At 44.4% G+C, this 12,032-nt stretch overlaps 1 protein-coding gene across 1 annotated transcript in view; it reads right to left on the reverse strand.

The window, feature by feature from the left end:
• Positions 1-12,032, reverse strand: part of LOC133381070 (complement C4-like) — an 87,866-nt gene that overhangs the window by 70,270 nt on the left and 5,564 nt on the right. The window contains exons 3-6 of the mRNA XM_061619550.1: positions 7,472-7,658; positions 6,672-6,861; positions 2,391-2,461; positions 1,234-1,322 (exon numbers count right to left, since the gene is read on the reverse strand). Coding sequence (XP_061475534.1) covers positions 1,234-1,322; positions 2,391-2,461; positions 6,672-6,861; positions 7,472-7,658 — 537 coding nt within the window. The remainder of the gene's footprint in view (positions 1-1,233; positions 1,323-2,390; positions 2,462-6,671; positions 6,862-7,471; positions 7,659-12,032) is intronic.

Genomic DNA, 12,032 nt, shown 5'->3' on the forward strand with positions numbered 1-12,032 from the left:
TTAGACTGAGACTGGAAATGTAAAGTAATTGTCGGATTATCAGATTAAGCTTCCAAATATATTGGTGCTCTCGGAACCAATTATTTAGGGGCTGTGGTGGGCTCTTCTTCCCTGGAGGTCTGTAAGCAGAGGCTATGGCAGCCCATCTCTTGGGGATATTCTAGCTCTGGGTTTCCTGGTCCAGATCATCTACGGGCCCGTCCATACGACTGTATAATCTGTAATGTTACTGCTTTGTGTCCTCATTAATTCACCATCGTCCATATGACATTGCAAGCTAGTATGGATTTTCACATTTGCAAATCCGCATTAGAAATACCACCCAAAATCGATATGCTTTCCTGTATCAATAATCAATCACATTAACGTCCATGCGCTCGGATGCAATGCAGTGGGCTTTCCTGCAACAGGCGGCCCATGGGCGTTCCTCCATCATATGCCAAGCCCCGTCTCCTTCCCACCTAGTAACACATCCACAAACCTGAGCATGCTTGGGAATTAAAAAAATATATTTATGTTTCTGCGCTTTTCCAAAAAAGTGTGTGAAAAGCAAATGACCGTTGTGGACCAATCACTGAAAAGAGGGAGGCTTAGGGGAGTGGCCAGTGCTAAAGCAATTTAGACAACAACAACAAAAAGCCCACATGTATGGATGCTTGATCATTGGGTTTTCACATAATTAGACCACAAACAGGACATGTATGGATCTCAAGGCCACCAGCCAAATATGGAAAACATGGATTTTGTGGTAGGTACGGATGGGCCCTACGACAAGGCCTCTAACTCTGTTATGTTTAGTGTTGCCAATTCCCCCTCCCCTCAGAGCTCCCCCCTACACAGGGCTCATGGGGAAGGGCCATTGCTCAGCGGTAGAGCACTTGTGAGGTCCCGGGTTCAATCCCCGCATCTCCAGGCAGGAGATGGGAGACACCTCTGCCTGAAACCCTGGAGAGCCACTGCCAGTCACTGTAGTCACTGAGCCACATGGACCAAGGGCCTGACTCAGAATAAGGCAGCTGCTGAAGCACATTAGACAGTTCCTTGAAATTTCGGACTAAAACCTGGAGCAGATTCCACTGCCCCACTGACATGGAGCCACCAGCCGCCACTGCCCTATTGGCAAAGGTGAGGAGCCAGCATTTCCACTGCTCCCACCACTCAGTCTTGTGTGTGTGTTTTTTTACCCCCTCTCAGGGTTTGGGTGTACCTGCTTACCGCACTGGTAAAACTTACTCAGAGATATCGGGGATTGACAGGTGATCATTTATCACAGAATTCACTGGCATGAGCTCAGCTTTCCGGACCTGAAGTCCTCGTGGGTTCTGATGGAAATGGAGAGACAGGAAGACAGATGGTGGGATTTGTCTTTACAAAATGTTATTATAAGCAGCAAGAAAAGAAGAGGTTTATAAATGGAGCAGGTGGGGGGAACCCACAAGGCTCACAGGCAAAAGATTAGCTGATCAAAATTTGGAGTACATTGTGCATGGTAAAACTTCAGCCTTTACTGCAATCCTGAGAAGGGAGAGGAAGGCTGGCTAATGTAAGAGATTTTGCGTCCAGCTGGAACTTATTTGGTGAATACTGAAATAGGTGTTTTCAGGAAAACATAGCAAACGACATTTTAAGTTTTTAACTCCTCGAAGTAACTATGCATTTACTATGTAATATCAAAGAAGAAAGCACTCATTCACACAGTGCACAGGTGTAGTGATGGCCCCCAACCTGGATGGCTTTAAAAAAGGATTAGACAAATTCATGGAGGATAAGGCTATCAAAGACTACTAGCCACAACGGCTATCTTCTCCCTCCAGTGCTGGAGACAGTATGCCTCTGAATACGAGTTGCTGGGAATCAGAAGGTGGGAAGGTTGCTGTTGCATTCAGGTCCTGCTTGTGGGCTTCCCACAGGGGTATCTAGCTGGCCAACGTGAGAACAGGATGCTGGACTAGATGGGCCTTTGGCCTGGTCCAGCAGGGCTCTCCTTATGTTCTTAAAATATCTCAAAGCGGTTTACAAGAAGGAATCAAAGATTTTAAAACAATGAGAATGAACAATTATGGAACAAATAAATGTATAATTAAAAAAAGGGAGAGGGGAAGTAGCAAAATTCCCACCTCCTATCCCTTTGCCAAGCCCCAAATGGAAGGGCCACAGCTCTGTGGCACAGAATCTGCCTTGCTTTCAAGAGGTCCCAGGTTCAACCCCTGGCATCTCCAAGTAGGGCTGGGCATGTTCTGCCTGAAACCCTGGAGAGCCGCTGCCAGTCAGTGTAGACAGTACTGAGCTAGATGGACAAATGTGTCTGACTCAATATAAGCTTCCTATCTTGAGATATATATATAGAGAGAGACAGACAGAGTGCATGCCGGGACAAATTCCTCATTTACCTGCACAGTGATGATGATGGGTTCGGAAGCTGGCCGCAGTTTGTGATCCAGGGCAAAGACTCGGAAATTCACTGGAATAGAGGAACCAAAAACTGAGTGTGAGAAAGACATAAGAAGAAAGGGAGCGAGACCAGAGTGAAAGTATACCTCTCTGTGGCTATAGTGATGATGGCATTCCACAGGACTGTGCTGGTCTCAGTGCTTTTTGGGGGGTTGCAGGTGGGTGGATAGGTAGAACTCACCTGGATTTCTTTCCCTTGTGGTACGAAAGTATTGCGAACTCTAGCCTAGAAATAGCAGCAGACTTTTCTGTGCTTATATTACAGTTCCATGAAGTTTGCCTTATGTTCAAGTGATACAACTGGGTCTGTTTAGTTCAGTTGGCAGCATCTCTGAGTTCTCAGGGACGAAGAAAACATTCACTTTTAATATCAAACCAGGACCAGCCCAAGTCATTTTCCTGCCTGAGGCAGAACAGCATATGGTGCCCCCCAATCCCCACAAAGGTGAGGTACATCAGACTCAAGGCTGGTCAAATTCTTTTGGCACCTGAGGCAGAAAATCCTTCCCCCAGTGGCAGTAAAAACACCACCACAACAAACAATTTGATCACATCTGCACTGTACATTTCAAGTGGTATAAGCCACAGCTTCCCCCAAAGAATCCTGGGTACTGGAGTTTGTTAAGGGAGCTGAGAGTTATTAGGAGACCACAAACTACAGTCCCCACGACTCTTGGGGGGAAGCCGTGACTGTTAAAGTGGAATAACAGTGCTCTAAATGTATAGTGTGTCAATGAGGCATTGCCCTTGCTTGACACCCTAAATTGGCTGCCTGAGACAACTGCCTCATTTTGCCTAATGGTAGGACTGGCTCTCTAGGTAACATGCATGCAGCTATATACCTTATTTTCCCTTTATTAATTACAGGTGCAGGAAAGGAGGATTCTTACTGGGAAAGCAGAGCTGATGGAGAGGAGAAGTATTTCTTTATTCCCCCACTGTGATCAGAATAAAAGTTGGTCCCCTCCACAGGGCTAGAAGACTTCGGGGGGGGGAGTGCCCAATGGCATCAAGAGGAACATCATGGCTGTTACCTCCTTCCCATATGGAGTTAAGTAAATGTAACAGATGGGGAAGTAGGATCTCTTTACATATATATAATATTTATAAAAGTTACTATAAAAGCCATCTGGAGTGCTATTGCATTTTAACTTTGTTACAGCCTGTTTTATTTCTTCTTCAGATATTTTATTGCTAAGAATAGTTTTGTTTTTTGCTCTTAATTGTTTTGACCGTGATGTGTATGTGTGATTTTGGGTTCGTGTTCCATTTGGTTGTGTTAAATAGTTACTTTTTTGTATTCTAATTTTATGTTTTAAAGCATTTGGACTGTTTATTGCCAAATTCTTAATAGATAAGGTTGAGCTATTACTTTTCTAACCAAAATAGTTAGAAATAGAAAAATTGTATCCCATTGTGCTACATCTAAAAACTACAGACATTTGGTCTTCCTTTATTATCTCTGTAGAGTTATTTCTTTTTATGTACCGCATTTTCACTTTTGAAACTGGAAATCTTTTTGAAGAACGTTATGAAGAGCATCATGGCAAGGGGAAGGTCAGTCTGGCCCTCTCCATCGGCCACAGAAGGGGCAACTGCAGAAAGCTCATTTCCCCACTATCTGCTAAAAGGAACACTCTCCTGCTTCAACCGCCCGTGCCTCTGGGGCTGGAGAGCAGAAGAGAAGCGTGCTCTGGCCTCTGCCACCAAACAGAGGGCCAAAGGGCACTGGGAGGTTGCACCCTCTGCCTCCCAGGAAAAACTTTACAGCAAAGGGAAGGCTAGCCTGGCCCTCTCCATCAGCCAGAGAAGGAGCAGCTGCAAGGAGCTCGCTTTCCCACTACCTGCCTGAAAGAACATTCTGCTCCACCTTCCAGTTGCCTTCAGACTACAGTGCTGAAGGGCAAAGGGAGGGCCTCTGGCCTATGCCATCAGCCAAGGGACCTAGGGCTACAGTGTAGGTGTACGCCAACTGCCTCCCAGGAAGAACATCACAGCAAAAGCAAGGCCAGCCTCAGTGGGGAAAAGATGTTGGCTCTAATTTATAAGGCAGACTTCGCCACGCTGGGATTTGTAGGACCCCTCCGCATTGGTGTATTTTTGCAGGTGTCTTCTGCAACATTTAATTGCCGCAATAATAGTCAGGAATTTATACATCATTCTGCTCGATGGGTTGTTCTGTGATGCTTCTTCAAGGTTATTGCATTATTGCTGTTTGGAGCTCTTGCTCTTGCACCGTAGAGCAACAAAACCGGGGGGGGGGGAATTAACCAGGGGTGCTTCCAGCCTACCTGTTTCTTGATCATGCATTCTGATTTGTTTGCAGGGAGGTTAGATGACGCTGGGTCAAAGCAAGTGGTGTTCCACATTTTCCAGTGCACTTTCCCGACAAGTTCTTTATCGCAAAAAGTCTGATCTTTTGGGGAAGCAGGGGTATTGTGCAAGACCTCCCAATCAGCTTCAGTCTGCATCTGTGTTGGAATTGCTTTTTAATATGTTTTTAAAGCTTTTTAAAAAAATGTTTTTAAAGATGTTTTGTTTTAATATGTTTTTAATGATGTTTTTATGATGTTTTAAAGTGTTTTTAGTGCTTTTGTTTGCCGCCCTGGGCTCCTACTGGGGGGAAGGGTAGGATATAGATCTAATAAATTTTTTGATTGAATCACACCCAAAAACAATGACAGTCTGGAAGAGCCCCAGAACATTTGTGGTATAAAAAGTTACAGGATTTTAGCAGGAAGTGATGGGGCATGCACCAATTGGAAACAAAGCAGTATGATCGCCCTGAAGCATTTGCAGGTACCAACGGTATTGAAAGCAGGATTGCATATGGGCTTATCCACATGGGAACATAACTTTGTACTAAAGAAGCTGTTTTTAACCTCCATTTTCTATTTGCACCATCTACAGTAAGGGCTCGATGCCACATGCAAACACAGTGTTTTCTAGTCACACTGTGGGAAGGATCAATCACGCAGTTTCCTAATGACCACACACTCTCATTTAACATTTCCACTCCCTCTGGTTACTTGGCAACTGAACATGCTCAGTTTGTTTCAATTTTAAAAACAACAACCCGAACAGTGATTATTTGTATTTTTACTGGTACAATACAGCTGAAATACAAATCTTTGTCTGAACATTTTTATGCTTTTGCGCACAAGTTAGGGGGAAAAGAAAAATAAGGCACCGTTTGCAATAACATAAAAAAAGGCTAGCAGAATGGGGGAGAGCAGCCGGAAGTTGCTTTTCAGCCTACAGGAAATAAAATGAACAAAGGGAGGAGGAGGGAGGAGGCGTGGAGTGGGGAATGACTGACATACCCACCTAAAAGCATTGAAGCACAGTGTCTACAAACACTAGAGATACAGAGTGAAGACTTTTTTTCCTTCACTTTTCGTATTACCAGAGGATTGGGTTAGTACAGATTTACATGGGGAAAACTGTGTGATAGCTTCTGTTTGCCAGCAGTGTCATGTGAATGCAAATTTAAAAGAGACGCGAGTAGCACCAAACACACACTAAACCACTGTGCAGAGGAGCCCTCTGACTGACCAGATAGCATCACAAGCACAAATCATCATGAATGCACAATAAAATGGACATTCAGAGAGGCCCTAAGGCAGTCTCTGCCATGCTGGCTAGGGCTGATGGGAGTTGTAGTTCAAAACATCTGGAGGGCACCTAACTGAGAATGGCTGTTGTGGTATGGATATAGCAGCAGCAGCTATATAGGCAGTGGGATCTGTAGATGACTTCCAGGAGAAGTATAGAGCATCTCCTCCTAAGCGTCTCCTTTGCGTGTCTAATACAACCTGATAAATATTGGAAGTACAACAGCAGGGATCATTCATTTAATAACCTAAGTGTTAGTTCTGCTGATACTGGTGGAGGTGTTGCCTAACAATAGTCAGTATGGTCTGGCCCTTGCTGAGGTGATTCAAGCACTATTTAGTGATGTGCTTCTGAAGGAGGTCTTCCCTTCTATAGGTCTGGACTTTGTAAATAAGACCAAAAAAATCTCTCTTTTATTTCTCCTCATATTATGTACCATTTTGTTCCGTTTATCTCAGCAAAATATTATCAATTTCTTTTCTCTCTGGACTCCATCTGCTTTATTCCAGTCACTCTGCTAACAATAAAGGGGGAGGGGAAGGGAAGCAACGCTATCATAAGCCAAACAATGCAAAAAATGCTCAGAGAGGTATAGGGAGACTCACCCTTTTGCCGAGGGGTGTAGATTGGCTTGTCCGTCTGCAGCAACAGGTACCCTCGCCGGGCACTCCAGCGCAGGTTGAGGCTTTGAACCCCATTAGGGCTGGAGAGCTGTGGGCTGTGGGCAACGAGCTGGATGTAGCGGTCCCGCCGAAGGCGAATTAAACCACATTGAGCAAATAATTCATGGGTCACCTGAGAGAGTGAGAAAGAGGGTGAAAATATGGGAAGGGGGCCTCACTTGTGCAGAACAGCAGACACAGTGGTCAAACTTCCTGGACTGAACCATGTGGGGGCTTGTATGTGCAGCTGCATGCTTTTTCAGGAATAAACTTTCCTGCACATAGAAGCATAGCCTATCAGGGAGAACTCTAGGCTAGAACTGTTTTGAAATTAATAAATAAACCACTGGTACAATACAAGTGCAATCTGGGGTGGGGAACATTTTTTCCTCTCAAGGGCCACATTCCCTTGGGGGTTATCTGTCAGAGGCCAGACGCTGGTGGTATGTGGAGCCAAAGCAAATGGACAAATGGGGCTATTTCCTCCACCTTATAGTCAGTGTTGTTCTTGTAGAACTCAGCAGGGAGGAGGATGGAGACAAAAGTAGAATCAGTTGGCTCCTCAGGTCACTGGCTCTGGGTTCCACCAAATGTTTGGGTTTCCCTGCCTCCTACCCTCCTAGTCCCAATGGGCACCAGCCAGCCACAGTGGAAGAGCAATAACTGGATAATCCTCGCAGTTGCCAGTGTCAAAGCACCCTTAGAAGCAGAGATTACCTCCCGAAGGCAATGATGTCTCCTACCTTCAAGGTCACTTTATGTAAGAAGTCGGGTCTGAGGTTGAATGGCACCTCCTGAGAACATTTTTCCCTATTGTTCTCATTCTGGAAATAAAGTTTCCCTGAGATCCCGGATGGGGCCCCTTCAACCTGAAGCACAACCCCCACATCTGCCCCCACTGTCACCACGCTGGGGGCTACCATCAACAACCTGCAAAGGAGGGGTTGGGGTAGAGATATAATAATACAGTTAGACCCAGAACTCCTCACATGGATCTGAAACTGATATTTTGCAAGTGGGGAAATGTCATTAAGGGTAGGGGTAATGAACCCAACTGTATACAGATGCATATTGTTTCCAGGCATTAATATTTACTTTAAATTTGTTTTTACATTTACATTTTTAAATTTTTTTGTAACAGAAGGTGGATTCCATTTAATTGTAAATTAATGTATGTCACTAAGTGGTTTGCATAAAATATAAATAAACATTACAGTTAAAAGTCGGAAGTTAAAAACAAGTTGGTCTAATTGTTTTTCAAAATATAAATAAAACTAGGAGAGTGTGTGTGGATATAAAACATCCTGCCTTTCTTCCATCATTGAAATCAAGATTTATTTATTTACAGAAATATTTATAGACCACCCCCTCATGTAAAATATCAAGTCAGAGTACAACAAAATATACAAGTATAAAAAGAAGGCACAGATGTGGTTCCAAAGTAGTCACCCATCCAAATGCTGACCAGTCCCAGACCTGCGTAGCTTCCCTCAAGGAGGTGGGAGTGGGCCTCATGTGACCCCAAAAGACTGGCAATCTGGTTATAAATTATTATTATTATTATTATTATTATTATTATATTCCACCTTTCCTCCAAAGAGCTCAAAGTAGTGTACATGGTTAGCCTCTCTGCATTTTATCCTTGCAACAACCCCGTGAGGTAGGTTAGGTTGAGAGACAAGCGACTGACCCGACATCACCCAGTGATGTTCACGGCATCTTAGCAGGAATTGCCCCTTCACGGTCACAGCAGCTGTTGTGTCAAATGTTTCAGTGCCTCCAGACATGAAGACTCTCTTCACTACTGCGGCTACTGCTCTGCTGAGTACTGAATTGTCGTTCAAGGCTTAATATAGACAGCGCTAGACATCGGGGTCCTTGGCATGGTGCCAAGAATGCCCTCCCACACACACCTAGGGCAGTCCTCAGCCCAGTATGTGATAGCTGCAGCAGTAGCCACATGCTTCTCTGCCACTACTGTTTTGGTGGCACCATCAACACCAATCACTGTCATCCACCAGCCTCAACACACTTCAGCGGTGGATGTGCGTTGGCACTTTTGAATGGAAGCCAAGCTTGGGTCTCATCTGTGGTGGCTGCCTACCATCTTAGGTCTCCTGAAAAGGTAACACCAGGACCCAGAGACCTTTGGGGTGGGGTATCATATTTTGGGTAACTTAAAATGGGGGCGGTCACTGTGGATGGCAGCTCACCCTGGCTCCTGTTCAAAAGCAGCAGTGCCACCCACCACTGAAAAGCATCCAGGGGTCTGGTGCAGAGGGTGCTGAATTGTGGCACTGCCAGATGAGGGGTCCTTCAAAGCTCCTAAGGCTCTCAGACAGTGCCCAGCCTGGCCGACCTCTGGCACCAGACCTGAGTCTTTGGTCACCCTAATGTATGGGGTACATCTGTTTGTCAAGCCGCCTCCAGACTGTTTGAGGGTGGGATTCAATCACATACCAGCAAAATCAGGCTGTATAACAGAAGAGGCACTCTTGCCCAACAAACCCTGCTGCCCCCAAATCCACCCAAAATGGACCTTTTGTGGTGACAGGAAATTTCCCACATTGTATAACCTCCCCACAAACAAATCAAGATAAGTGCTCAATAAACAGATTATCTGGAAGTTACTCCAGTGCCACACTACTTTCCATTGCCAAATCCAATCACCTCTATTGGGTGGAACCTGAATTTTAGTATTGGGGGGGCAGATTCCCTTTCAACAGGTGTGGGCAATCTGTGGCCCTCCAGATGTTGCTGAACTATGACTCCCATCAACCTCAGCAAGCATGGCCAATGGCCAGGGATGGTGGGAGTTATAGTCCAGCAACATCTGGAGGGCCAAAAGTTCCCCATACCTGCCTTTCAATATACGTTGCTTTAAAGTCGTTTTAACTGATTTTAATATTGTATTTTCTATTGTTTTAACCTGCCCTGGGACACTGGGAGGGATCATTATAGGTATTATAATTAGTAGTACATTGATACTTCACCTTTCCTCCAAGGAGCTCAAGGTGTTGTACATGGTTTTCACCCTCCTCATTTTATCCTCACAACAACCCTGTGAGGTAGATTAGGCTGTAAAACAGTGACTGGCCCAAGGTCACCTAGTGAGTTTCATGGCTGAGTGGGGATTTGAACACCTGGTCTCCCAAGTCCTAGCCTGACACTCTAAGCACTATACCACACCGGCCTCTAGCTTATGGTGGAGGGCAGGTAAGAAATCCAATCAATTACAACAAGAGGCAATAGGCCCTGTTTTTTTGGTACTGGGCACCGTGTCACATACATGTGATTCGCTGAGGGAATTCTCTACAATAAGATGAGAATCTTAAAGATGTTGTGATGGTCACTAGCCTAGATTATTCACAGCACAATCCTATATAGAACTGTGTCAGCACAGCAGTTAGGTCCCACTTGGTTCAATGGGGCTTACTCCAGGAAAGTGAGTACAGGATTGCAACCTTACTCCACCAAATTCGGTTTGTGTCTGAAGTTATGGCCCATCCCTCGTCTTCCCTTTTTTTTAAAAAAGACCAAAAATAATATTTGAGAGCATGGACAAATTTCCACTCTTTCGCAATATTGATCTTGGCTGCAGTCCACAGATTGCTGTTTCCTGATTTTCCTTCTTCTTCTAACTATATTAGTCCTTAACACCATCCAGAAAAAAGCAGTTCTGGAAATTCCAAAGTTGCATAAACTAGCAATTTTAAATAAAATGGTTTTTTTTTTAAAGTGCATGTGTAAAAAGGTTTTTTGTGCTGATTCTACTACACATCTACAATAATAGAATTCTCCAGATACAGAAATATTGGGCAATATTCAACTAATGCATCCCATCAGTGCAAGGATTACTGCTAGGGCAACAGGACATCTCCCACACACACACCACACCCTCCCCAAATCTGCTCCAAAGGGTTGGGGAAGCCCCTAGAATGTATTTAGGGGAAGGAAAAGGGGGAAAGTCCCATTGAGCTAGCACTAATCCTCACTCTGCACTGATTTAGCACTATATTGGATTAAATCCTTCGGGCTTGATCCACAACTTAGTTATACCAAGCACACTTAGGGTGCAACCCTATACATACTCACTTTGGAGTAAGTCCCATTGAACCTTATGAGACTTGCTTCTGAGTATTACACTGAATTGATTTGCATGGGATTACTGTTAAAGGTATTATACAACTATATACCCCTTCCAGGGCTTTCGAAACACAGCCATTTTTCAAAATGTGCCCTTATTTGAATTTTGTGATGCAGTTTGCCAATCAAACAATGTTTACAAAATGCATATATAAGGGATAGGGTTGCCGGGTTCAGGGCCTGAGACTGATCCTGTATCTTTAGGAGAAGAGAAAGTCAGCCAAGTGCAGGTGTTCTGGCAACCCTGTAATGGGAAAAACCACAAGGTGGAATTCTCCCTCCCCCCTGCACAACTTTTAAAGATACAGAAGACCTCTTGGTTGCCAGGCCCTATGTGCAACACATGTCCACAATGGGAAGAGTTTTCTTGGCTGATGTGGAGATGCAATCTTGTGGACCTTAAAAGATCGACTTGGTCCATCCCAAAGGAGGCAGTCTGCTAGGTATTCTGGTCTCAAGTAGGGTTGCCAGGTTCTTGGCCTGAGACTGATCCTGTATCTTTAGGAGAAGAGAAAGTCAGCCAAGTGCAGGTGTTCTTGCAACCCTGAAATGGGAAAAACCACAAGGTGGAATTCTCCCTTCCCCCTGCCCAGCTTTTAAAGATACAGAAGACCTCTTGGAGTCCAGGCCTGGAAACCAGTAAGACTTCTGTATCTTTAAAATCAGTCTCAAGCCCTGAGCCTGGCAACCCTAAAAGGGAAAGTGCATAAAATTGAATATATGAGTGAAAGTAACATAACAAAATGAATTATATGATGAGAGATGGCTTGGAAAAATGTGTAGATTAGTCAAAACTCCCTACAAATCTGTGTTTATTTGGAGAAATTCACACTAAAATGCTGCAGAATCTTCATGAGGTTTTTTTTTTAAATTCCACAAATTGCTGCAGAACTTGGATAAGATTGGAAAAATGGGAACGGGAGAGAACTGACATTGACAGATCTTTCCATCCCTAATCCAGAATGACGCTGCTTATCCAGCAGAAATACCAGCGGATTTATAACAATCCTACACATGTTACTTGGAAGTAAATCACATTAGGCTAAATTGAGTTTATTCCGAAGTGAGCACCCATTGGATTGTGCAGCCTAAGGGAGCCTCTGGATGACCTTTCTATTGAGCATTCATCCTGATCTGCTGGCACAAAATTTACGTGGA

Source organism: Rhineura floridana, chromosome 3 (assembly GCF_030035675.1).
Source record: "Rhineura floridana isolate rRhiFlo1 chromosome 3, rRhiFlo1.hap2, whole genome shotgun sequence".
Classification (NCBI taxonomy): Eukaryota; Metazoa; Chordata; class Lepidosauria; order Squamata; family Rhineuridae; genus Rhineura; species Rhineura floridana.